The sequence below is a fragment of the Phocoena phocoena genome, chromosome 10, assembly GCF_963924675.1.
Source record: "Phocoena phocoena chromosome 10, mPhoPho1.1, whole genome shotgun sequence".
NCBI lineage: Eukaryota > Metazoa > Chordata > Mammalia > Artiodactyla > Phocoenidae > Phocoena > Phocoena phocoena.
In genome coordinates, this window is record NC_089228.1 from 21,062,331 (window position 1) to 21,086,451 (window position 24,121).

The following is a 24,121-nucleotide window of genomic DNA, read 5'->3' on the forward strand; positions in this document are numbered from 1 at the left end:
GGGTTTAACTGGCAGTTTGAGTCTTCAACTCTAGTGTGACAGTTTGACCTCTTAATAACCCAGCAGAACTTTTTTCTTAAGAAAAACAATCGTCGAACCAGCTTAAAATAACCATGTACAGTTAACATAATAGCACTCAACAGCTTACAAATCATTTCCACTAATTATAAGACTCACTGCACTACGGTAGGGCTGATAAAGCATGTCAGGCACTTAGCACAGACCCTAACACATAATCTGTGCCGATTAACTTGAGCGTATGACAGGTGATATGACTATCTTCTGAAGTAAATTTTAGATTCAACCTGCATTAATACAAGAGACAAACAAAGCTAAATGAGATTGATTCTTACCCATTTTACAGGGACAGAAATGGAGGTTTAGAGAGAGACTCTGATTTTCAGGCCATAATCTTAGCTACATGGCAAAGCTGGGACACAGACCCAAGCCTCCTGATTCTAAATCCTGTGTGCACCTCATTGACACCAGGCTGGTTTCTCCTGATGGCCTTCCGTTCCAGACTTAATAAGTTGTTCCCTTTCTCTCTCTCTCTCTCTCTCTCTTTCTCTCTCTCTCTCCCTTTCTCTCTTTCAAACCTGGCTTTTCTTTTCACGAGCCTTATGAGATCAGGAGATGATCTGATAAGGGATTGTCTTTTATGAGAATGCCTTCCCCAGGGAATGTCTGCTAAAGTTGACTGAAATTGCTTGCCAGGTTGATGCTGAAGCCACAGAAATAGCTTTTCTTGTTTGCTTTTCTCCAGCCTCTGCCAGGCAGAAAGGGGGCTAGCAGTTGTATGCTAACATCCAGAAAACAGGGTTATCCCTCCAATCTCTCCTGGGAGCCACCCGTCAAGAGCAGTGGTCCAATTTAAGTTCTCCTCATCCACTTCCTGAAGTCTCGTGCTTCCTGGGTAAGAAGTGAGTTTCGAAGTGCATTTTGCACGTGCTCAGAACTTAACTGCATTGCCAGTTGAGCTATTTGAGAGCCCTATTCTTATCTGAAAATACCTTGTTTAATTGTTTTTTTAATTTTTATATTGGAGTATAATTGATTAACAGTGTTGTGTTAGAGACTTCCCTGGTGGTCCAGTGGGTAGGACTAGGGCCCAGGTTCCATCCCTGATCGGGGAACTAGATCCCGCGTGTGTGCCACAACCAAGAGTTCGCGTGCCGCAACTAGGAAGTCCGCATGCCGCAATAAAAGATCCTGCATGGCAACTGGAGATCCTGCATGCCACCACGAGGATCCCACGTACGGCAACTACGACGTGGTGCAGCCTAAATAAATAAATATTTTTTAAAACACGAAGAAACAACAAACAATGTTGTATTAGTTTCAGGTGTACGGCAAAGTGATTCAGTTATACATATACATGTATCTAGTCTTTTTCAAATTCTTTTCCCATTTAGGTTATTACAGAATATTGAGCAGAATTCCCTGTGCTATACAGTAGGTCCTTGTTGGTTATCTGTTGTAAATATAGCCTTGTGTACGTGTCATTCCCAAACTTCTAATCTATCCCTACCCTACCACCATTGTTCTTTTCTTCTCCTTATCTCTAGAGCAGTTGTTCTCAACCAGGGATGATTTTGTCCTCCGGGAGACATTCGGCAGGGTCTGGAGACATTTGGTTGTCACAAGGAGGGAGGGAGTACTGGCATCTGTTGGGTAGAGGCAGGGATGCTGCTAAACATCCTACAATGCACAAGGGCACCCCCCCCCCGAGCAAAGAATTATCTGGCCTCAAATGTCAGTAGTGCCAACGTTGAGAAATCCCACCGTAGGACAAGCTCCAGAGACAGTGCCCTGTGGACCTCATTTGCAAATATATATTAGTATCGAGAACAGTGCTCGCATTTAGGAGGTGCTCGGTAAATATTGGCTGAGTGAATGAATGAACACACGATCCAGAGCTTCTCCACATTGAATTAACTGCACTGTGTGCTAGGCTGCATCTTAAGACTAGAATGACAGAGTTAGGCCCAGGCAGCCACCTAACCGATAGGTAATCATCCTACACCCAGAGTGTTCACATAAGCAGGACAGGGCTGGCAGCACAAGAGGCAGGGGTTAATTCCACCCTGATACTCACTGAAGGTAATTAACAAACACATAGACAACGTTTTTAGCGGCCGCCCATATTTCTTCAGTGTATGGCCAGGAGATAGCCGAGGAAAGGTGATTACGAAAACCTTTGCAAACCTCTGGCCTTGCTTTCAGATAGTGGCAGGAACCAAGCAGCTGTGGTTTGGTGAATCTAGATCAAGCTTTTCCAGAACATGCTTGGTGATCAAGATGATATGTAAAATGCCTAAGCTATGTGTGATTTAATATATAAGACTAATAGGTGGGGGCTTCCTTGGCGGCGCAGTGGTTAAGAATCCGCCTTCCAATGCAGGGGACACGAGTTCGAGCCCTGGTCCAGGAAGATCCCACATACCAGGGAGCAACTAAGCCCATGCGCCACAACCACTGAGCCTGTGCTCTAGAGCCTGCGAGCCACAACTACTGAAGCCCGTGTGCCACAACTACTGAGCCTGAGCTCTACAGCCCGCGAACCACAACTACTGAAGCCCGTGTGCCACAACTACCGGGCCTGAGCTCTACAGCCCGCGAGCCACAACTACTGAAGCCCGTGTGCCACAACTACTGGGCCTGAGCTCTACAGCCCGTGAGCCACAACTACTGAGCCCGCGAGCCACAACTACTGAAGCCTGTGCGGCTAGAGCCAGTGCTCTGCAACAAGAGAAGCCACCACAATGAGAAGCCCGCACACTGCAATGAAGAGTAGCCCCCGCTCAGCGCAACTAGAGAAAGCCCGCACACAGCAATGAAGACCCAACGCAGCCAAAAATAAATAAATAGATAGATAAATAAATAAATACTTCTAAGAAAGCAAAAGACAGAATGGGTGGGAAATAACGTTGTAACAGAAGTTGTGTAACACGGCCATGCAGGGCAAACTGCGAATCAGATGTCTGAATTTAAGTCCTACTCTGCCTCCTTCTAGCGCTTCGACCTAGTGGAGACCTGTGGGCTGGGGTCCGTCAGTTACCTTCTCTGAACCTCAATTTTCTCACCTACACAGTGAAGCAGGATTGGAATCTACCTCACAGGGTTGTCATGAGAGAATTTAAAAGGCCCATGTCAATAAAAGAAAGGTCTCTGGAAAGAGCCAGCCCACCGCAACAGTTACTTACTGACATTTTTTCTAAGGCAGATTACTCAGCTACTCAATTTCATATTTGGTTAACTGAATTCTCCCCTTCTTTATCACTCTCCCCACCCCGGCCCATTTTCCTTTCCTCTTCTGCTGCTTTTATGCCACGGGTGCTTTTTCCTTACTTACTGTCTCTCGTTTTCCTACTCCAGTCCCAGTGAACCTGCAAGGGATGCCCAAGAGTCCTACTTTGATACGACTAGGGTCACAGCAACATGACCCTAGACAAGTTACTGAACCTCTCTGCCCTTCAGTTTTGCCACCTATAAAATCTCAACAACAAAACTTCTTCCTCCTAGGGTTGTTCACAGCATGAAGGAAGATACTGCCCACATGAAGTGCTGAGCACTCGTGTGACATGTCCTACATGCTTCCTAGAAGCTAGGAGAATGGTTGGTTGATGGTGAAAAAAGAAGTTCCCAGTGATTGCACACTGGGAGGGCAGGCACCGTCTTGAAAGACCTTGAGGGGAAATCGCAGCTGACTGGGATTGGAGACATCTGTGTCAGTCTAGGCCATTCTCTGAACGAGAGTGTCAATAGCTCATATTCACTCAGCACCCAGAGATGATATAAAGGGACCCTGTTCAGCTGGAGTTGACATCATGTGGGTGAAATCTAAAACTCTGTCCACTCAATAGATCCCAGAGTAAGAACGTCCTAGATACGTCCCTCTCTCCAATTCCTCCAGGATGTCTCACCTGGTGAGGAATTAATAGCTCACCTTGTTCTCTGGGTGGAAAGCTTGTTTTTTAAATGTGTAAGTCTGTCTGGGTCAAGGCTTGAGAGGTGTTTTTGGAACATCCTCGCTTCACATTATGCCCTACATGTTTAAATCACTTGTGAATATTTCATTGGTACCTGTGTCTAGACTCTGACCAGTTAAAGTATTCCTCCCCTGAGCAGAGATTTATTGCCCACATTCTTACTGTGTACCAGGCCCTGTTCCAGGCCCTGGGGATACAATGGTAAACAGATCAACCAAGGCCTCTCCCTTGGAGTTTACATTCTGGTGGTGAAAGATAGAGGATAAACAAACAACAACCAAAAAGAAATATTAGCTACAAAGAAAATAAAGCAGTGTGGTATGAGAGACAGTGTCCAGGCTGTACTTTACACTGAGGATAGGGAAGGCCTTTTGGGGATGGTGACATTTGATTTAACATCTAAAAGATGCAAAAGCACTCAGTCGTGCCGTGATCTGGGAAAAGAGCATTCCGGACACAGGGAACAGCATATGCAAAGTCTCAAAGTAGGAACAAGACTTTATTCTGAGGAAGAAAAGGTCGGGAGTTCTCTGGCGGTCCAGTGGTTAATACTCTGGGCTTCCATTACATGGGGTGTGGGTTCGATTCCTGGTCCAGGAACTAACATCCCACATGCTGCGTGGCCAAATAAATAAATAAATATAAAGATAAGAAAAAAGAAAAGAAGGTCAATATGGCTGGTGTGTCCGGGCAAGGCAGATGGGTTGGACATTAAGTTAGAGAGGGTGGTGAGTCAGGTTACATGGACACTGTGAGCGAGGCAAGGAGTCGGATTCTCCATTGTATTGCTTGAGAAGCCACTGGGCGTTTTTAAGCAGAGAAGTGAAGGGATTGGATCTGTATTTTGAAGAGATCATTCACAGGGCCATACAGAAATTGGACTCAAAAGCACCAAGCCCGGTTACGTAGCTGATTTTGCACACATCCAGGCAAGAGATGATAGTGGATTAGACTCTAATGATGATGGTGGATAGGTCATCCCACAAAAAATCTTGGGAAGTCATTTTAATGAGACTTTTTGCTGAACTCTTTTGCTGAACTTTCAGAAAAGGTCAAAAGGGAATGAGAGAGAGGAAATGAAGCTCGCTGCTTCCTTACCAAGCTTTTTTATTTCCGTGTTCCAAAGAGCTACTAAAGCAAAACCAAAGTAGGCTGGGGTTCTGGTCCTTTTCTGGTATTTCCTGTTGCTTTCTAAGCTACCCCCAGTCATTAGGAATGATCCCACCCTGCCCTATCTTGACTTGACTTAGGGGTTTTGGGGGGTTTTATTTTGTTTGTTTTTTGTTTGTTTTACTGACTCTCTGCTCTCATCTCCTGAATCAGGTAGTGGGACTGGGATTTGGTGGGCCATGAGGGTGAAGTTCACAGAGACTTGAACCCCACTATAGGCTGCATGTCAGCGCACCCCGTGAAGCCAGAGTTCTCGCCAGTTCTCACTTCCCTTCTGATCTTCCTCATTTAACCACTGACCAGATGGAGAAGGTCCTTCCACCAGCACTCAGCGCTTAGCCTCTGAGGACCTGCTCTATCATCTGGGGAGCAAACGCAGGGCAGCCACTGAGGTGGGAGTTTTAATCCAACATGCACAATTTTAACCTCCGATTTCCTGAGGTTGAAGGCGGGAGAGGGTGGTGGGAAGGGTATCAAGTCTGGGTGGGTGTCAAGCGAAACTTTCCAAAGAGATCAATTTCTTATCTGTTTTTCTATTCCATGCGAGGCATTGCTGCTATTAGCTGTCACTCGGTAGGGACCAAATCCGAAACTGCTCTGATGGTCTCTATGGGGCTCAAAGGTGATTTTGAATGTGTAGGTATAATCATTGTGATCCATGAACAGCTCCCTTCAAATATAACTCCTGTGGATGAAATTAGAAGAGACAGCTTCAGTGGGAGTCATGTTTGAAAATAAATAAGAAATGCCCAGTTTTTTTTTTTCTTTTTATGTTTACAGTATTTTTAAAAAATTAAAAGAAACAAATCCATCTGTTGGGAAAAGAAGTGCATTTGCATAAGGTGGTATTTAGCAGCTGAGTAACCTCATGTCGGGCCTGGAAGACAGAGTCCTGAGTTTTATTATGTAAGTTTCAGGTGTACAACATAGTGATTCACAATTTTTAAAGGTTATGTTGCATTTAAAGTTATTATAAAATATTGGCTATATTTCCTATGCTGTACAATATAGCCTTATAGACTTTTTTTTTTTTTTCGATATGCGGGCCTCTCACTGTTGTGGCCTCTCCCGTTGCAGAGCACAGGCTCCGGACGCGCAGGCTCAGCGGCCATGGCTCACGGGCCCAGCCGCTCTGTGGCATGTGGGATCTTCCCGGACCGGGGCACGAACCCGTGTCCACTGCACTGGCAGGCGGACTCTCAACCACTCTGCAACCAGGGAAGCCCCCTATTTATTTTATACATAGTAGTTTGTACCAGTGAATCCCCTACCCTATCTTGCCCCTCCCCCTTTCCCTCTCCCCACTGGTAACCACTAATTTGTTCTCTATATCTGTGAGTCTGTTCCTTTTTTCTTATATTCACTAGCTGGTTTTATTTTTTAGGTTCCAGAGTCCTGAGTTTTAATCCTGGGGCTCACATTGACTTGCTGTGCGGCACCAGGCACATCTTTCCTTAATTTCCCCACGTTCCAAATAAGCGGTGGTGAATAGATCCCTTCTAAGACTCTAAGTTCTACAATTCTAACTAATTCTAGTCAAATGATTTTGCCCTGGAACTGAGATGACTTTTCACACCTGCTTTATGACGCATTGTTTTTCCCTTTCTACCCACTCATCTCCTCTCCTGAAAATGGGCTGCGTGGGAAGCCTTTCCCACAATTTGTCACTTTATAGTGTAGGGAGTACCTAGTGGGTAGCTAAGTGGTTAAGAGCTTGGACTTTGAGTTTGGGTCTAGCTCTGCCATTTATGTATCTTGTTATTTATAATCTCTCTAGTAACCTCCTTCTCCTGTGTTATTGGGAGATAAGATTACCTGTCTCATGTGAGTATCACAAGGGCTTGCATATGTTCATACATGTAAAGTGCTTAGTGTAGTGCCTGGAATGTAGAAAGCGTCTGCTGGTTCTGTTGCTAGTGCTATTATTAAAATACCTAGCCAGGGACTTCCCTGGCAGTCCAGTGGTTAAGAATCCGTGCTTCTACTGCAGGGGGCATGGGTTCGATCCCTGATTAGGGAACTAAGATCCCGCATGCCACGTGATGCAGCCAAAAATACATAAATAAATAAAATGCCAAGCCAGGTGGCAGGGTCACAGAAGGACACAGGAACTAGTGTTCCCCTCTCTCTTTTTACTTCTGCTCCATCATCTCTGGAGAATGTTTCCACCATGTACGTTTTAACTTTACCTGTCATTTATCTTCTTTAAAATGGGTTAGTAATATTCCTCCCATTAAAAAGCTTTTTTTTTTTTTAATGGGAGGATAAATGGCTTACAGAAAAGTTTAGCTGTTTGCTTGTTAATTTTCAAGCACGTGGGGACTATAATAAATGTGGTCCTCAGAAGCGGTATATTTCACTCTCAAGGGTGTCAGATTAAAAGCTGTCAGGACGTTGCTTATGAGGTTTGGAAAGACTGAGTGACTTTTTTAAGGTAACAGAGGTAGTAAGAGATAAAATCTGATTGTGAGCCCAAGTCTGGCTTAGAAGCTTGTACAAGTTCCGTCATTTCTCAGGCCTCAGTTTCCTGGTGCTTGAAATGAGGATGCCTCCTTTCATAGGCTTGTGTAGAGATTGAAATAGTATTTTTTTAAAAGAAGAGAACATGAATGGTATTTTTATTCTGAAGCCTCTTCTGTTTTTCTCTTGCCATCACATAAATGCATTGGTTCCCACGTAGCTTGGATTTGAAATTTTATCCCCCTAAACTTTGTTAGAAACCCTGTTACACTGGAAGGTCTGGATTAGGACTACCTGACTTTTGGTCAGTTATTTTGGAATACTTTATGTTAATGAGGGTCAGGCGTCAAACCCTTTGCCTGGTGCACAGCAGGCCTTCCTTTGACGTTTCGTTGTGTCTCTTCCCTGGTACAGAGTGAACTTGAATGTAGTTTTCTTATTCACGTAGTAGGACTCCCAGGAACCTGGCAGATAATACACATGTGTGAGCCAGAGACCACCAACACTACCTACAGAGGGGGCTGTTCTGCCCTACCCTGGCCACATGTGGCCATGAAGGAAATCCAGCCCAGTGTTTCTAGACCTTACCATCTAAATTTTTTTAAAATGGCATCTCCTGATTTCTAATAGCAGCAACTGAGATTTATTCATAAGCATTGTTTTGACCAACAAGATACATCCACCACCTTTCAACCTTTGATTTAAGTGACAAGGGCAGGTTTTTCTGTGGTTATTGATGATCACATTAGCCCTTTGATCTCCCAGAGGAGCCATCCTCCCACGTAGGAAAGGGCTTGGTGAGGACTGTGGGCTCAGATATGCCAGGATTCAAGTGTGCCAGTGTGGGCATAAAACTGTAGCAGTTTCTCCCCAGTTCATCTGCACTGCCCTTCTCCAGTTTGTGTGTGTGTATCATCACATCACATGGTGGGGTGTTTGTTTAGTCCCTTCCCCGGGCCCCCCACCCCAGATGTCAGCCTCTCTCTTGGCTGATGTATTGTCCGTGATGGGAGTATCAGTGATTCTGAGCAGATGATTTTACCATATTAATGACATCATCCGGGGTGTGTGTCCTCTGGGATCTTTTGCCTTGGTTTAGGTATAGATACCTGTGGTGTCGTATCAAGATGCTTTTAGTTGCAATAAGCGGACTCCAACTCAAGTTAGCTTAAGAGAGGGAGGCAGGGAAAAAGTGGATTCATTGAAGGAATACGGGGATGTTTTATGGAACTCAAGAACAAGGATTCTGGATAAACCGTAATGGAAAAGAGTATTAAAAAGAATGTATACGTGTGTGTAACTGAGTCACTTTGCTGTACAGCAGAAATTAACACAACATTGCAAATCAACTATATGTCAATTAAAAAATAAATTTTTAAAAAAAGAACAGGATTCACCCAGACCAGTGGAACGGGCTAGAAGTGACTGGAAAGACGTAGGGACCCTGACAGCAATTCTGAAGCTTTTCCTCTTAGGCTGCGTGATTTCTCTGGCTTCCTTCTAGCTCCCTGTCTTCTTCGTTCTCTCTGCAGATGGTTTTCCTTTCTCTCCACATGGAGCAGACAGTGGCTGCCCCACAACCACCATATTTTCATCCACTCGGACTCAATTCCAGATTCCCTGGACTGAGGTTCTGACTGGCCCAGCTTAGGTCAGGTGTCTTTCCCCTCATCCAGTCAACTCAACTGAGGCCAAAGGGGTAGAATCAAGTTGTACAGACATGGGCACCACTGCCCATGGTTGTCATGAGGTGGACAGATACACCTAAAAAAAAAATTTACTATTAAACTCTCTAGGATAAAATTGTGTGTTGACAAAAGGCACATTGACTAGATCAAGGGAGAGCCAAAGAAAATCAGAAAGGAGAAAGGATGTTTTTTTAAATCAGGAAATAAATTCATTTGGGTTATGCAACAACAGAATACCTTGCAATGTTTTATGAGTTTTGACATATCCCTTAATGGATTCATATTGTTTCCGTTGATCTTCTGAGTATTGTTTGATTGTTCTGTAGGGCATGTACTTAGGGTTTGCTTGTGTGGGTTTTACAAGAGAGATTAAATGATTTAAACTGACACATTGATTGATTTCCTCCTGTAGTATAGAAGAGTAGAAAAAAGATGACTTTTTTTTTTCAGTTAGACATTAATTCAAACTTTACCTTGCTTTTTTCTTGCCCAGGCAAATTTGAATGATTAACCTTAAACTCTATACCTTGACTTCCTTGTCTGTAAAATGGGGATGTTGCCATATTGTAGAGTTTTGTGGAGCTTTAGTGAGATAATTTCCATAAAGTTCCCAGTTTCGTGCCTGAAACAAAGATTTGTTCCCTTTCCTCTTGCCACCAGAGATGTGTATGTGACCTGGCTTTGCAGAGTTTGAGGGCATAATCAGCGGTCATGGGGCAACGTAAAGCTTCCCACTTACCTCTTAGCACTACTTCCGAGGTTCCTATGGGCCACATCTCCATTCTAATCAGCTGAGCTACTTTCTAGGCTTTTAGAGCAGAGCTCAATCAAACATGTAAGTAAGATACTGTAATTAGTATTTGTCACATTAAAAACAGATTGCTTCTCCCACTCTGAGACTCAATTTTCTCATCTGTTGAATTGGGGATAACAACCCCAATCCCAGGAGCTGACTTTGCAGCTCAGAGATAAGATTATAAACACCTAGAGCAATGCTAAGTATGTAGTTGGTTCTCAGTAATGGAAGAAATTTCCTTTTTAAATTGGGATTATATGTATCTGAGTTTCCACGTCTTATAGTTTTGTTTTGTTCAGTTTTTTGCCAAGTCATGGTGACTTGCAGGATCTTAGTTCTACGACCAGGGATTGAACCTGGGCCCCCGGCAATGCGAGTGCTGAGTCCTAACCACTGGACTGCCGAGGGGGTTCCCAAGTTCTCATAGTTTTGTACAACACCTAAGAGACGAAGTGCTGCCGATGCTTTTCAAAAGTAACCCAGCAATTCCACATGCATGGACAAAGCTGCATGTGCAAAATTTATGGTGACATTGCTTATGACAGCAAAAGGCTAGAAATAGTCTAAGTGTTTCTCAGCCGGAGACTCCTTAAATACGTCTGCACAATGATTTGATACTATAGAACCTTTATAAAGAATGAGGTCGGTCTATATGTGTTGACATTGGAAAGATTTCCAAGAAATATTGAATTAAAAAAGCAAGGGGCAAAACAGTAAGTATAGCATAGTTCCACTTCAATTGAAAAAAACCATACACATATAAATATCCATATACACAGACACCGCAGTCACACACATACACACACACACACACACACAAATATTAAGAGTGCCTGCTTCGGGACTTCCCTGATGGTCCAGTGGTTAAGAATCCGCCTGCCTGTGGCATGCGGGCACATGGGCTCATTAGTTGTGGCACGCGGGCTCCAGAGCACATGGGCTCAGTAGTTGTGGTGCGTGGGCTCTCTAGTTGCTCTAGTTGTGGTGCGCGGGCTTAGTTGCCCTGCGGCATGTGAGACCTTAGTTTCCTGACCAGGGATCGAACCGGTGTCGCTGCATCGCAGGATCGGTTCTTAACCACTGGACCACCAGGGAACTCCCTGTCTTAACTATTCTTAACTGTTAATTATGGTAGTGATATGAATACTACAAAGGAGGGCCAAAGTTTCAAAAATGGAGACTTTACATTTTAACTTTAGTATCATTTGTTTTTCATCCTATAATTATGCATGTATTGTCTTTATTAAAACACAACAGTGAATAAAACCATCTTCATTTGGAAAATAAAATATTGATTCAAGGAAAAGTATAGTAGTTTCCTCTGGGAAGGAAACCTGCTTTTCATAGTATAATTTTGTGTGTTGTATAGGTATTGTTTTTTCAATATATTGAGTGGTCTTTGCTTTTCATTCTTTTTTCTTTTAAATCTAAGAGCTAAAAAAATAAAAATAGGGACTTCTCTGGTGGCACAGTGGTTAAGAATCCGCCTGCCAATTCAGGGGACACGGCTTCAAGCCCTGGTCCGGGAAGATCCCACATGCCGCGGAGCAACTAAGCCCGCGAGCCACAACTACTGAGCCCACGCGCCGCAACTACTGAAGCCCACGCACCTAGAGCCGGTGCTCTGCAACAAGAGAAGCCACGGCAATGAGAAGCCCGCGCACTGCAACGAAGAGTAGCCCCCGCTCGCCACAACTAGAGAAAGCCTACACACAGCAACAAAGACCCAACGCAGCCAAAAAATATACAATAAAAATAAATAAATAAATAAAAATAAGTGCAAGAGCTGATGCCATATAATAAATCTGTTTATGACCAAACCTGTTGATTAACTCAACTGATGGCATTTTTAGGCTGAGCACATCACCCATAAAAGAAATGGTAAATCAAGTTGAAGGGTTTGCCTGCCAGCCCCAGCCTGATGCCACTCTTGCTGTCTTGTCTCCACAGATGACAGAAGGCAGGCACTGCCAGGTGCACCTCCTGGATGACAGGAGATTGGAGCTGCTGGTTCAGGTAGGTGATGCCACATAGGGACAAGCCATCCTGGTTCCCTCTGTAGGCCTTGTGGCCTGTGTTCAGCCTGCTTGCTTATCTGTGCCTCAGAGCCAGTGACACGGGATTGTTTATGGGGGATAAAGCTTCAAAGCAAGGAAATGTAGCTGTATTTAAGAGTAACTAGAGACTGGTGACAGGATTCAGAGATGCTTGGATTGCAGTCTGAGCTTTGACACTCAGTAGCTGTGTGACCCTGGGCAAGTGACTTGACTTCTCTGAATCACCTCTTGTTGGTAAACTGGAGACCATAATGCTTCCCTGAAAGGGTTTTTGTGAGCTGAGACTCGTCATTCTGCCACTTTCCTGTCACATGGCATGGTCCAAGTTAAATACCCAGTTTCAACATCTGTGAACTGGGATTAAGATTGCCTAATATTCCTCTTAGAAATTATGGTAAAAATCATACGAGATTAATCCCAAGCTCCCAATCCTTCCCTCCCCCACCCTCCCCCTTGACAGCCACAAGTCTATTCTCTATGTCTGCAAGTCAGCTTGGGAGCTTGGGAGCTTGGGATTAGCAGATACAAACTCGTAGATACAGGATGGATAAACAAGGTCCTACTGTATAGCGCAGGGAACTATATTCAATATACTGTGATAAACCATAGTGGAAAAGAATATTAAAAAAGCATATATATATGTATATGTATAACTGAGTCAATTTGCTGTACAGTAGAAATTAACACAGCATTGTAAATCAACTGTACTTCAGTATAATTAAAAAAACATCAAACTAGATTATATATGTGAACGAAATCTCTGTAAAACACATGGGACTGTATGAGTGATGATATCTTAATTATTGATGCTTCTGTCTTTATTCACCCAACACTCTGGACCCAGAATCTTAAAAGATCGTGGAAGTGCCTGATGACAGCCACACCTAAAGCCGTGGCTAGAATTCCCTCCCTTCAGCAAACCTAAATTCTTCTCCTTTCTGAGGCTGTGCTGAGCCCACTGTGTACAGGCTTCAATTAGAATGAAAATAGCACATCAATCATAGTTTCACCAGAGTAGACCTTTTGGTCTAGATTTCTATTCTTTTCTTTTTTCTTTTCCTTTAACTTTTTTTCTTTCTTCTTTTTTTATCATGACTGTTCTTTCTTCCCCAACAACAAACATCCAACCCTCAAACTACCATAATGAGCCCTAAAATGTGTGGCTCAAAGTTCAAAAGAAGTCCACGTAGAATGCCTCCCTGCAAATCCCCCTTTCCTTCCCCAGTCTCTGCAAATCCACCATCTGCTCTCACTCTGGACACTGGCTGATGACAAACCATGCTTCTTCCCACCAGAGCCAGTGCTTCCCAAAAGCTCATAGACTAGATCCTTCCTCCAATGAGGTACCCAGTAAGTACTGGTGATGGTGATCTGCACAATGGATACAACTACTCCATCCCTGGAGAGAAGTGCAGAGCTTAGTCTTTGGATTCAGACAGAACTGGGTTCAAATCAGGTCCTTAACTAACTGGAACATCAAGCAAGGTACTTGACTGCTCTTGGCCTTTGTTGGCTCATCTATAAAATGGCAGGAACCCCTACTTCATAGACTCATTGTAAGGATTAAAATGAAATAATGGGTAGAAGGAGTCCAGCACAGTAGACAGTCACTATTATTATTGTTGTGTTGTTGTTAGTTCTCTCTGGGTCTTGAGCCTTTGGGTCTTGACCCTCCTCAGTTGACCGTCACCAAGCCAAGTTATTCCTACAGTCTAGGCAGTGTTTAATATTCTTTGTCTTGATCACTAGCACCATACTATATATAAAAGAGCATTTTTTCCAAAACACCAATGCATTGGTGAATACACTTTTACTTTAGAGGAAAAAATAAGGTGCTGGACGGAATCGCAAATATATCAAAATGATGATCTCAGCGGTGTTCCTGTTCCCATTTCCCCCCCTTCCCGAACCCTTAGAGAATGGTCTATAGTAGATTAAGCAACAAAAGGGCACGGGCATCCGAAAACAAACAAACAAAGGCTGCTTTAAACTGTGGGACAGAGGAAAGTGGTAGCAGTAAGAGAAAGAGGGGACCAAATTGTTTCTAATCATATTTTTATCTTAACAGCCCAAACTTTTATCAAGAGAGTTGCTGGACCTCGTGGCTTCGCATTTCAACCTGAAAGAAAAGGAGTATTTTGGAATCACGTTTACAGATGACACGTAAGAGTTCTCCTATTTTTACCTTTTGTCTGGGTTACCTATGTGCGTAACTCTCAACTGGCAAAAGCAGGGGCAGGGGGAATGCTCCAAGAATTAGAATATGTCCTGCTTAGCTAAAGATTCCTTCATACAGGTTTTTCTTTAGAATTCTGGTAAAAGGAGAAGAAAGGGAATATTGATCATTCTAAGAACTCAGCACATCGTCCCAAGTGCCTTAGAAATTTGTTGCAATGAGTTTGTTATTCTTGATGATAGTCTGTCTTCACATTTCTTTGAATGCCGTTGTGCTTGCTTATTTAGCTTATGTATCAGGGATAGAAATGCTAGTGTCATCTACTCATATCTTGAAACTGAATTAATGTTTGGATTTGGTGGCAAGAAAGTTTAAAGGCGATTTGGGGGCCCACCCAATAAATATGTATATACTTTAATGCTGGATGAAATTTCTGACTTCCACTTAGGCAGGCTCATTTTATGTAACCCTCATTTTTTTTTCTTTTACTTACATTTTTAATGCTAACGTGGATATTGTGTATATTTTGGTATATAACAGTGAATTCACAAGAATTTAAAGCTCCGTGTAAGCAAAGGTGTTTAGTCTTACCAGCTCTTTTCTGCATGTGTGTATGTGTGTGTGTGTGCTTTACGGCAGCCTGACTTGCCTACGTTATATGCAGCTTGATATATTAAATGATTTCTTCTCCCTTATGGGATAATTTGCAAAGAGCTCTTCAAATATTAAAATTCAAGAAAACGTGTTCCAGACACAAAATATATTGGCCAACCACCCAGCCAGCATTCTTTCCGTAACTCTCTCAGTTTAAATGTTTTTCCATTCTTCATGTTAACCAGGCAGAAAATTACCTCAGGAAGGGGTTAATTTGTTTTTAACACTTTGTATGTGCTGATTACTTCCAGCCTTGGTGGGCTGCAAGCTTAGGACCTCCTGGAAATGCCAGTGGGCTCAGGACTTGGGCTGGGCAAAAAAAAAATAAAAAAACAAACAATAAAACCCCAGACAGCTGAGTTGTCAGGAGACATAGAAAAACCTGAAAACTTTGATTTCAGACTCAAGATGTTTCCTGAATGGAGTTCAACAAAGCAGGAAAAAAGTGCACTCCACCTCACCCACTTCATCCCGAATCACAAAATTATCTGTTCACTCAACAACCCTCTGAGACCTTGTCTGATCAGTCCTCTGCTGGATGGAATAGGAAATGCAGATGTCCATTGAGCACAGGCTCTAGCTGGAAAGACAAAACCAGTTCATGAGAATCAGTGATTAAACACACACATACAGGTTGAATCTGGATGTGACTGAAATCATAGCAAACAGCATTGACTTAAAACCATAAATACGTGATGGCTAAGTTATATGGTAAAAACCATAAATACACAAACACTACAATTTAGGGAAAGGTCACATAAAATAGAGGCTAAAATCATGATTAGAGTAATTTATCCATCCAACAGTTATTTCCTGAGTGCCACTAAATGCCAGGCATTTGTTCTAGCTTCCAGGGATTCAGCTGTGAACAACACAGACCAGGTTCTTCCTCTCATGGAGCTTACGTTGCACTAGTATGGTCTAGCAGAACAAGTAAATAAATAGATAAATGAGGGACTTCCCTGGTGGTCCAGTGGGTAAGACTCTGCGCTCCCAATGCAGGGGGCCCGGGTTTGATCCCTGGCTGGGAAACTAGATCCCACATGCATGCCGCAACTGAAGAGTCCACATGCCACAACTAAGAGTCTGCATGCTGCAACTAAAAGGTCCTGCATGCTGCAACTAAGACCCAGTGTAGCCAAAATAAATAAATATTAAAAAAAAAAGATAAATGAGAAGATACCAGAAATGACAAGTGCTTTGAAGAACATGAAACAAGAGGCCATGATCAAGAAAAATGGGGGTGGGGTGGTGCAGTTTTAGACAGGGTGGACCAGGACAGCTTCTAAAAGGTGATGTGTAATAGAAAGCAAGAGCCAGTTCTGCAAAAGTCGGGGCGGCTTTCCTAACTAAAGCGGGTGGAAATACTCTCAGGTGAGAATAAGCTTGACTTTGGTTTTTTATTTTTTATTTTTGAGTACAAAAAAAAAAAAAAAGCCAGTATGCCTTGAATAGAGAGAGTAAGAGGAAAAGTGGTACAAGATAAAGGTTGAGAGGGAGGCAGGGTGGACGTCATAGAAGCTTGGTAGCTATGAGATATTAGACTTAATATCTCTGACACTCAAGTTTTCTCATCTGTACAATGGGCATAATAATAGCACCAAAGTAATAAGTACTATATAAGGTACATATAATAGGGTTATAGTATTATACTATTAAACAGGTAGGGTGGGCTTCCCTGGTGGCGCAGTGGTTGAGAGTCCGCCTGCCGATGCAGGGGACGCGGGTTCGTGCCCCTGTCCGGGAGAATCCCACGTGCCGCGGAGCAGCTGGGCCCGTGAGCCATGGCCGCTGGGCCTGCATGTCCGGAGCCTGTGCTCCGCAACCGGAGAGGCCACAGCAGTGAGAAGCCCGCGTACCACACACACACACACACACACAAAACAAAACAGGTAGGGTATGCAGAGCCCAAGCACACAACATCCTATTGTTCGCAGTCATGGCAGGAAGGTGTGCTCTGAAGGAGGCTGAAGGAGGACTTGGGTGGGAAGCCACACAGGAGGGTAACTGGGAGGGCACTTAGACCTCAGGTAGTGGGGAGAGGAGCCGGCATTCAGGGAAAAGTCATTTTGTGCACCAGTGCATGCACATGGTCATGAACATGGTACATCTGCCCAGTGGCTAGGAAACTGGCCTGAGCGTGGATTAAGATATAAGAAGGACAAACACACAGGTGAGCCCAGAGAGTCATGGAGATGCAGAAGGCACACCAAGGCCCCTGAAGGATGTTCTGCAGGGGAGTGACATGATTTATGACTGTGGTCTTGCAAATGTCCCAGGCTGTATGGTTCCTGGTGGGCTGGAAAAGAGTCCTGGCCACATGGCAGGGAAAGCACCAGACTCAGGTGAACATAACCAGAGGGGGCATACATCAAGTGTTCAGACTGTAGGACCTTCTCTTTAGAAAGTAAGGAATACATAATATGAATGATTTCCTTTTCTGACTTGGGCCACTCTCCCCATCGTGGGCCTAGGGATGATTTCTTTCTAAATACTCTGTTGGAAGAAGAATGTCTCACTTAAGTCCCTCCTCTAGCTATCTTCTTTAGTGACATCAGTCAATGCTTATAGTCTTTCCAAGAAGCCTGGCTCCAAAGTGTCCTTCGTGCACTCCCCTGCAAATGACAGCAGAGTCTGTTTCTGAATCATGATCAGTTTAGAAGGTGTCTTCTGGCTCTAGCTGTGTTTATTTTTAGAAGAAGTATGAGCTGGGCTCTTGGGGGAGTGGGAATTGGCCATTTCCACCTTTCTGGGGAATAGGTCTGGAAAATTGCTTCTGTCAAAGGGTGTCTCCTTGGAATGTCTTGGTCACAGGCTTAGTTCTTTTTCTTGTCTGGTAAATATTTTTGGAAAGTATTTTCTCTTGGCACTCCCCTTCCCCCGCCCCCATAGAACCACTTAGTGGGATCCCTCCCAGGATGCTGTCTGAATTGCATTTTCCAGCCTAGATGCCACATCAGTTCTTTGCCTTTGGTGAACTTCAAATAGAGTAAGGCAAAGCGGAGGGGACATTTTGTCAATGAAACTAGCCACTGTCTGTATCCTACTCCACGGGCCAAGAAGAGAAATGGAAAAATGGAATCACGCGGTTACATGATAAAAGTAGTGATGGTGACGAACAAAAACAAATTCATGGTCCTATTGGAGGGAGGGGATAGAATTCCTAAGCTCACGCGGGTTAGTGCCTTCTGGTGTTCTGTGTGCAGGGCGAGTCTTTACCCCTAGAGGGCAGTCACGACCCTCCTAAGGCAGCACTCTGTTCCCCATAATGGTTCCCACCCCCTTCAACCCACTTGACATTTTTTTCCTTTCCTTGTTTTGAAAGGATTTGCTGGATGAGCTTTGTTTATTAAGAAATAACAAATAGGTTTCACAACACAGTTGGGATTTTTGATCACCGTTCCATCCGGTGGGCCTGAAATGATCGACCTTTGACTGATACAATTCTAGCCAAAAGGGACGCTTGCTTCATAGTGGGCTAACACAGCTGATAGAGGTGAACGTGTAAATTCAACTGTCTTTTTGAGGTATTGATTAGATCTGTCCCATTTGCTGATGGAAGAACTTGAGAAAAGTAGGTTATAAGGAATAAGTGCTTTTTGATCTCATTTTACTCTCAAAGGCTAGAAAACAGCATGTTAACCTGGAATGTATCTCAATGATAGAGTTAAGGGTAATTTTCACTTTTTTGTTCTTCTAACTTCATCCTGTTGGTGAAATTATGGGTAGATTTTTTAAAATCTAACTTCTAATTTTTCTTTTCTAAAAACTTATTTTTGTATTACTTTTACATGAATATCTTCTTATAAAAACACTTAATATCATAGTTGAGGCTGCTGTCTTTTGATTGTAGCAATTTGCTCTTATCTCTCCAGAAGTGTATCTAAGAATTCTAAGAATTCTCGTCAATATATAATAGTATTTGAGTGTCTTCTGTGGTTAATATAATTGACTTATGCTCTATATGTTATTATACAACTTGCTGCATTCTTGGACATCATTTCACACAAGTTCATGTAAATACACATTATGCTTCTTAAATGATGCCACATCTTCCTAAGTAAAAGCAAAAAAGAATTCAAAATTAGTCTCATTTTCTCTAAGAAAACTTTTGAATACTATACGATACTTTATGTATTTCACACATACATTTGAGCATCTCTGAAACTGGGGTGTCTTCAAATCAGTGCCATGCTAAACTTGATCAAATACAGTGTAAGAATCTTTTAACTTCCAGTCCCCTATCCTTATATATTTTTTACCCACAAAAGCAGTAATTCTATGAACCTTTCCTTATGTCACTTATATCAACTTATCTTCATAATATTCCTCCAAGGAAAGCTAGAGACAGTTATTGGAATTGTCATCTAATAATTACAGAAATAAAGACACACTTTTTTCCTATGTTACAACTAGTAAGTGACAAAAAATAAAACAGGAATAGGGGAGGAGCCTCAAGATGGCGGAAGAGTAACACGCGGAGATCACCTTCCTCCCCATAAACACATCTGAATTCACAGCTACATGTGAAACACCTCCTACGGAACACCTACTGAACGCTGGCAGAAGACCTCAGACCTCCCAAAAGGCAAGAAACTTCCCACGTACCTGGGTAGGGTAAAAGAAAAAGCAGAGACGAAAGAACAGGGACGGGACCCGCACCAGTGGGAGGGCGCTGTGAAGGAGGAAGGGTTTCCTCACACTAGGAAGCCCCTTCGCGGGCGGAGACTGCGGGTGGCAGAGGGGGGTAAGCTTCGAAGCCGCGGAGGAGAGCGCAGCCACAGGGGTGCGGAGGGCAAAGCGGAGAGATTCCCGCACAGCGGATTGGGGCCGGCCACCACTCACCAGCCGGAGAGGCTCGTCTGCTCACCCGCCGGGGCGGGCGGGGCTGGGAGCTGAGGCTCGGGCTTCGGAGGTCGGATCCCAGGGAGAGAGGACTGGGGTTGGTTGGCTGCGGAACACAGCCTGAAGGAGCTAGTGCACCATGGCTAGCCGGGAGGGAGTCCGGGAAAAGGTCTGGAGCTGCCGAAGAGGCAAGAGACTTTTTCTTGCCTCTTTGTTTCCTGGTGCGGGAGGAGAGGGGATTCAGAGCGCCGCTTAAAGGAGCTCCAGAGCCGGGCGCGACCCGCGGCTATCAGCGCGGACCCCAGAAACAGGCATGAGACGCTAAGGCTGCTGCTGCCGCCACCAAGAAGCCTGTGTGCGAGCACAGCTCACTATCCATACCCCGCTTCTGGGAAGCCTGTGCAGCCCGCCACCACCAGGGTCCTGTGATCCAGGGACAACTTCCCTGGGAGAACGCATGGCACACCTCAGGCTGGTGCAATGTCACGCCGGCCTCTGCCGCCGCAGGCTCGCCCCGCATCCGCGGCCCTCGCTCCCCCGCGGCCTGAGTGAGCCAGAGCCCCCGAAGCAGCTGCTCCTTTAACTCCGTCCTGTCTGAGTGAAGAACAGACGCCCTCAGGCGACCTACACGCAGAGGCGGGGCCAAATCCAAAGCTGAACCCCGGGAGCTGTGCGAACAAAGAAGAGAAAGGGAAATTTCTCCCAGCGGCCTCAGAAGCAGCAGATTAAATCTCCACAATCAACTTGATGTACCCTGCATCTGTGGAACACCTGAACAGACAACGAGTCATCCCAAATTGAGGAGGTGGACTTGAGAGCAACGATATATATATTTTTTTCCCTTTTTCTCTTTTTGTGTGTATGTGTATGCTTCTGTGCGTGATTTTGTCTGCATAGCTTTGCTTTTACCATTTGTCCTAGGCTTCTGTCTGTCCTTTATTTTATTACTTAAAAATTTTTTTCTTAATATTTATTTTAATAACTTTATTTTATTTTATCTCCTTCCTTCCCTTCCCTTCCCTTTTCTTTTCTTTTCTTTCTCCCTTTTATTCTGAGCCATGTGGATGAAAGGCTCTTGGTGCTCCAGCCAGGAGTCAGGGCTGTGCCACTGAGGTGGGAGAGCCAAGTTCAGGACACTGGTCCACAAGAGACCTCCCAGCTCCACGTAATATCAAATGGCAAAAATCTCCCAGAGATCTCCATCTCAATGCCAAGACCCAGCTCCACTCAATGACCAGCAAGCTACACTGCTGGACGCCCTATGCCAAACAACTAGCAAGACAGAAACACAACCCCATCCATTAGCAGAGAGGCTGCCTAAAATCATAATAAGGCCACAGACACCCCAAAACACACCGCCAGACATGGACCTGGCCACCAGGAAGACAAGATCCAGCCTCATCCACCAGAACACAGGTACCAGTCCCCTCCACCAAGAAGCTGACACAGCCCACTGAACCAACCTTAGCCACTGGGGACAGACACCAAAAACAACGGGAACTACGAACCTGCAGCCTGCTAAAAGGAGACCCCAAATACAGCAACTTAAGTAAAATGAGAAGACAGAGAAACACACAGCAGATGAAGGAACAAGGTAAAAACCCACCAGACCAAGCAAATGAAGAGGAAATAGGCAGTCTACCTGGAAAAGAATTCAGAATAATGATAGTAAAGATGATACAAAATCTTGGAAATAGAATGGAGAAAATACAAGAAACATTTAACAAGGACCTAGAAGAACTAAAGAGCAAACAAGCAATGATGAACAACACAATAAATTAAATTTAAAATTTTGCAGAAGGAATGAATAGCAGAATAACTGAGGTAGAAGAACGGATAAGTGACCTGGAAGATAAAATAGTGGAAATAACTACTGCAGAGCAGAATAAAGAAAAAAGAATTGAGGACAGTCTCAGAGACCTCTGGGACAACATTAAATGCACCAAAATTCGAATTACAGGGGTCCCAGAAGAAGAATAGGAAAAGAAAGGGATTGAGAAAATATTTGAAGAGATTATCATTGAAAACTTCCCTAATATGGGAAAGGAAATAGTTAATCAAGTCCAGGAAGTGAAGAGAGTCCCATACAGGATAAATCCAAGGAGAAACACACCAAGACACATATTAATCAAACTATCAAAAATTAAATACACAGAAAAAATATTAAAAGCAGCAAGAGAAAAATAACATACAAGGGAATCCCCATAAGGTTAATACCTGATCTTTCAGCAGAAACTTTGCACGCCAGAAGGGAATAGCAGGACATATTTAAAGTGATGAAGGAGAAAAACCTGCAACCAAGATTACTCCACCCAGCAAGGATCTCATTCAGATTTGACAGAGAAATTAAAACCTTTACAGACAAGCAAAAGCTAAGAGAATTCAGCACCACCAAACCAGCTTTACAACAAATGCTAAAGGAACTCCTCTAGGCAGGAAACACAGAGAAGGAAAAGACCTACAATAACAAACCCAAAACAATTAAGAAAATGGCAATAGGAATATACATATCAAAAATTACCTTAAATATAAATGGATTAAATGCTCCAACCAAAAGACATAGACTGGCTGAATGGATACAAAAACAAGACCGCTATATATGCTGTCTGCAAGAACCCCACTTCAGACCTAGGGACACATACAGATGGAAGGTGACGGGATGGAAAAAGATATTCCATGCAGATGGAAATCAAAAGAAAGCTGGAGTAGCAATTCTCATATCAGACAAAATAGACTTTAAAACAAAGACTATTACAAGAGACAAAGAAGGACACTGCATAATGATCAAGGGATCAATCCAAGAAGAAGATATAACAATTGTAAATATTTATGCACCCAACATAGGAGCACCTCGATACATAAGGCAAATGCTTACAGCCATAAAAGGGGAAATCGACAGTAACACAATCATAGTAGGGGACTTTAACACCCCACTTTCACTAATGGACAGATCATCCAAAATGAAAATAAATAAGGAAACATAAGCTTTAAATGATACATTAAACAAGATGGACTTAATTGATATTTATAGGACATTCCATCCAAAAACAACAGAATACAGTTTCTTCTCAAGTGCTTGTGGAGCATTCTCCAGGATAGATCATATCTGGGGTCACAAATCAAGCCTTGGTAAATTTAAGAAAATTGAAATGGTATCAAGTACCTTTTCTGACCACAACGCTATGAGACTAGATATCAATCACAGGAAAAAATCTGTAAAAAATACAAACACATGGAGGCTAAACAATACACTACTTAATAACCAAGAGATCACTGAAGAAATCAAAGAGGAAATCAAAAAATACCTAGGAACAAATGACAATGAAAACACGATCACCCAAAATCTATGCACTGCAGTGAAAGCAGTTCTACGAGGGAAGTTTATAGCAACACAGTCCTACCTTAAGAAACAAGGAACATCTCAAATAAACAACCTAACCTTACACCTAAAGCAATTACAGAACGAAGAACGAAAAAACCCCAAAGTTAGCAGAAGGAAAGAAATCGTAAAGATCAGATCAGAAATAAATGAAAAAGAGATGAAGGAAACAATAGCAAATATCAATAAAACTAACAGCTGGTTCTTTGAGAAGGTAAACAAAATTGATAAACCATTAGCCAGACCCAGCAAGAAAAAAAGGGAGAAGACTCAAATCAATAGAATTAGAAATGAAAAAGGAGAAGTAACAACTGACACTGCAGAAATACAAGGATCATGAGAGATTACTACAAGCAACTCTATGCCAATAAAATGGACAACCTTGAAGAAATGGACAAATTCTTAGAAAAGCACAACCTTCCAAGACTGAACAGGAAGAAAAAGAAACTATGAACAGACCAATCACAAGCACTGAAATTGAGACTGTGATTAAATATCTTCCAACAAAAAAACACCCAGGACCAGATGGCTTCACAGGCGAATTCTATCAAACATTTAGAGAAGAGCTAACAGCTATCCTTCTCAAACTCTTCCAAAATATAGCAGAGGGAGAAACACTCCCAAACTCATTCTACGAGGCCACCATCACCCTGATACCAAAACCGGACAAAGATGTCACAAAGAAAGAAAACTACAGGCCAATATCACTGATGGACATACATGCAAAAATCCTCAACAAATTACTAGCAAACACAATCCAACAGCACATTAAAAGGATCATATACCATGGTCAAGTGGGGTTTATCCCAGGAATGCAAGGATTCTTCAATATACGCAAATCAATGTGATACACCATATTAATAAATTGAAGAATAAAAACCATATGATCATTTCAATAAATGCAGAA

The 24,121-nt window shown here is 43.2% G+C and overlaps 1 protein-coding gene across 1 annotated transcript in view; it reads left to right on the forward strand.

Annotated features, from left to right (window-relative positions):
• Positions 1 to 24,121, forward strand: part of FRMD4B (FERM domain containing 4B) — a 189,134-nt gene that overhangs the window by 42,913 nt on the left and 122,100 nt on the right. Inside the window, exons 2-3 of the mRNA XM_065884864.1 lie at positions 12,054 to 12,119; positions 14,229 to 14,323. Coding sequence (XP_065740936.1) covers positions 12,054 to 12,119; positions 14,229 to 14,323 — 161 coding nt within the window. The remainder of the gene's footprint in view (positions 1 to 12,053; positions 12,120 to 14,228; positions 14,324 to 24,121) is intronic.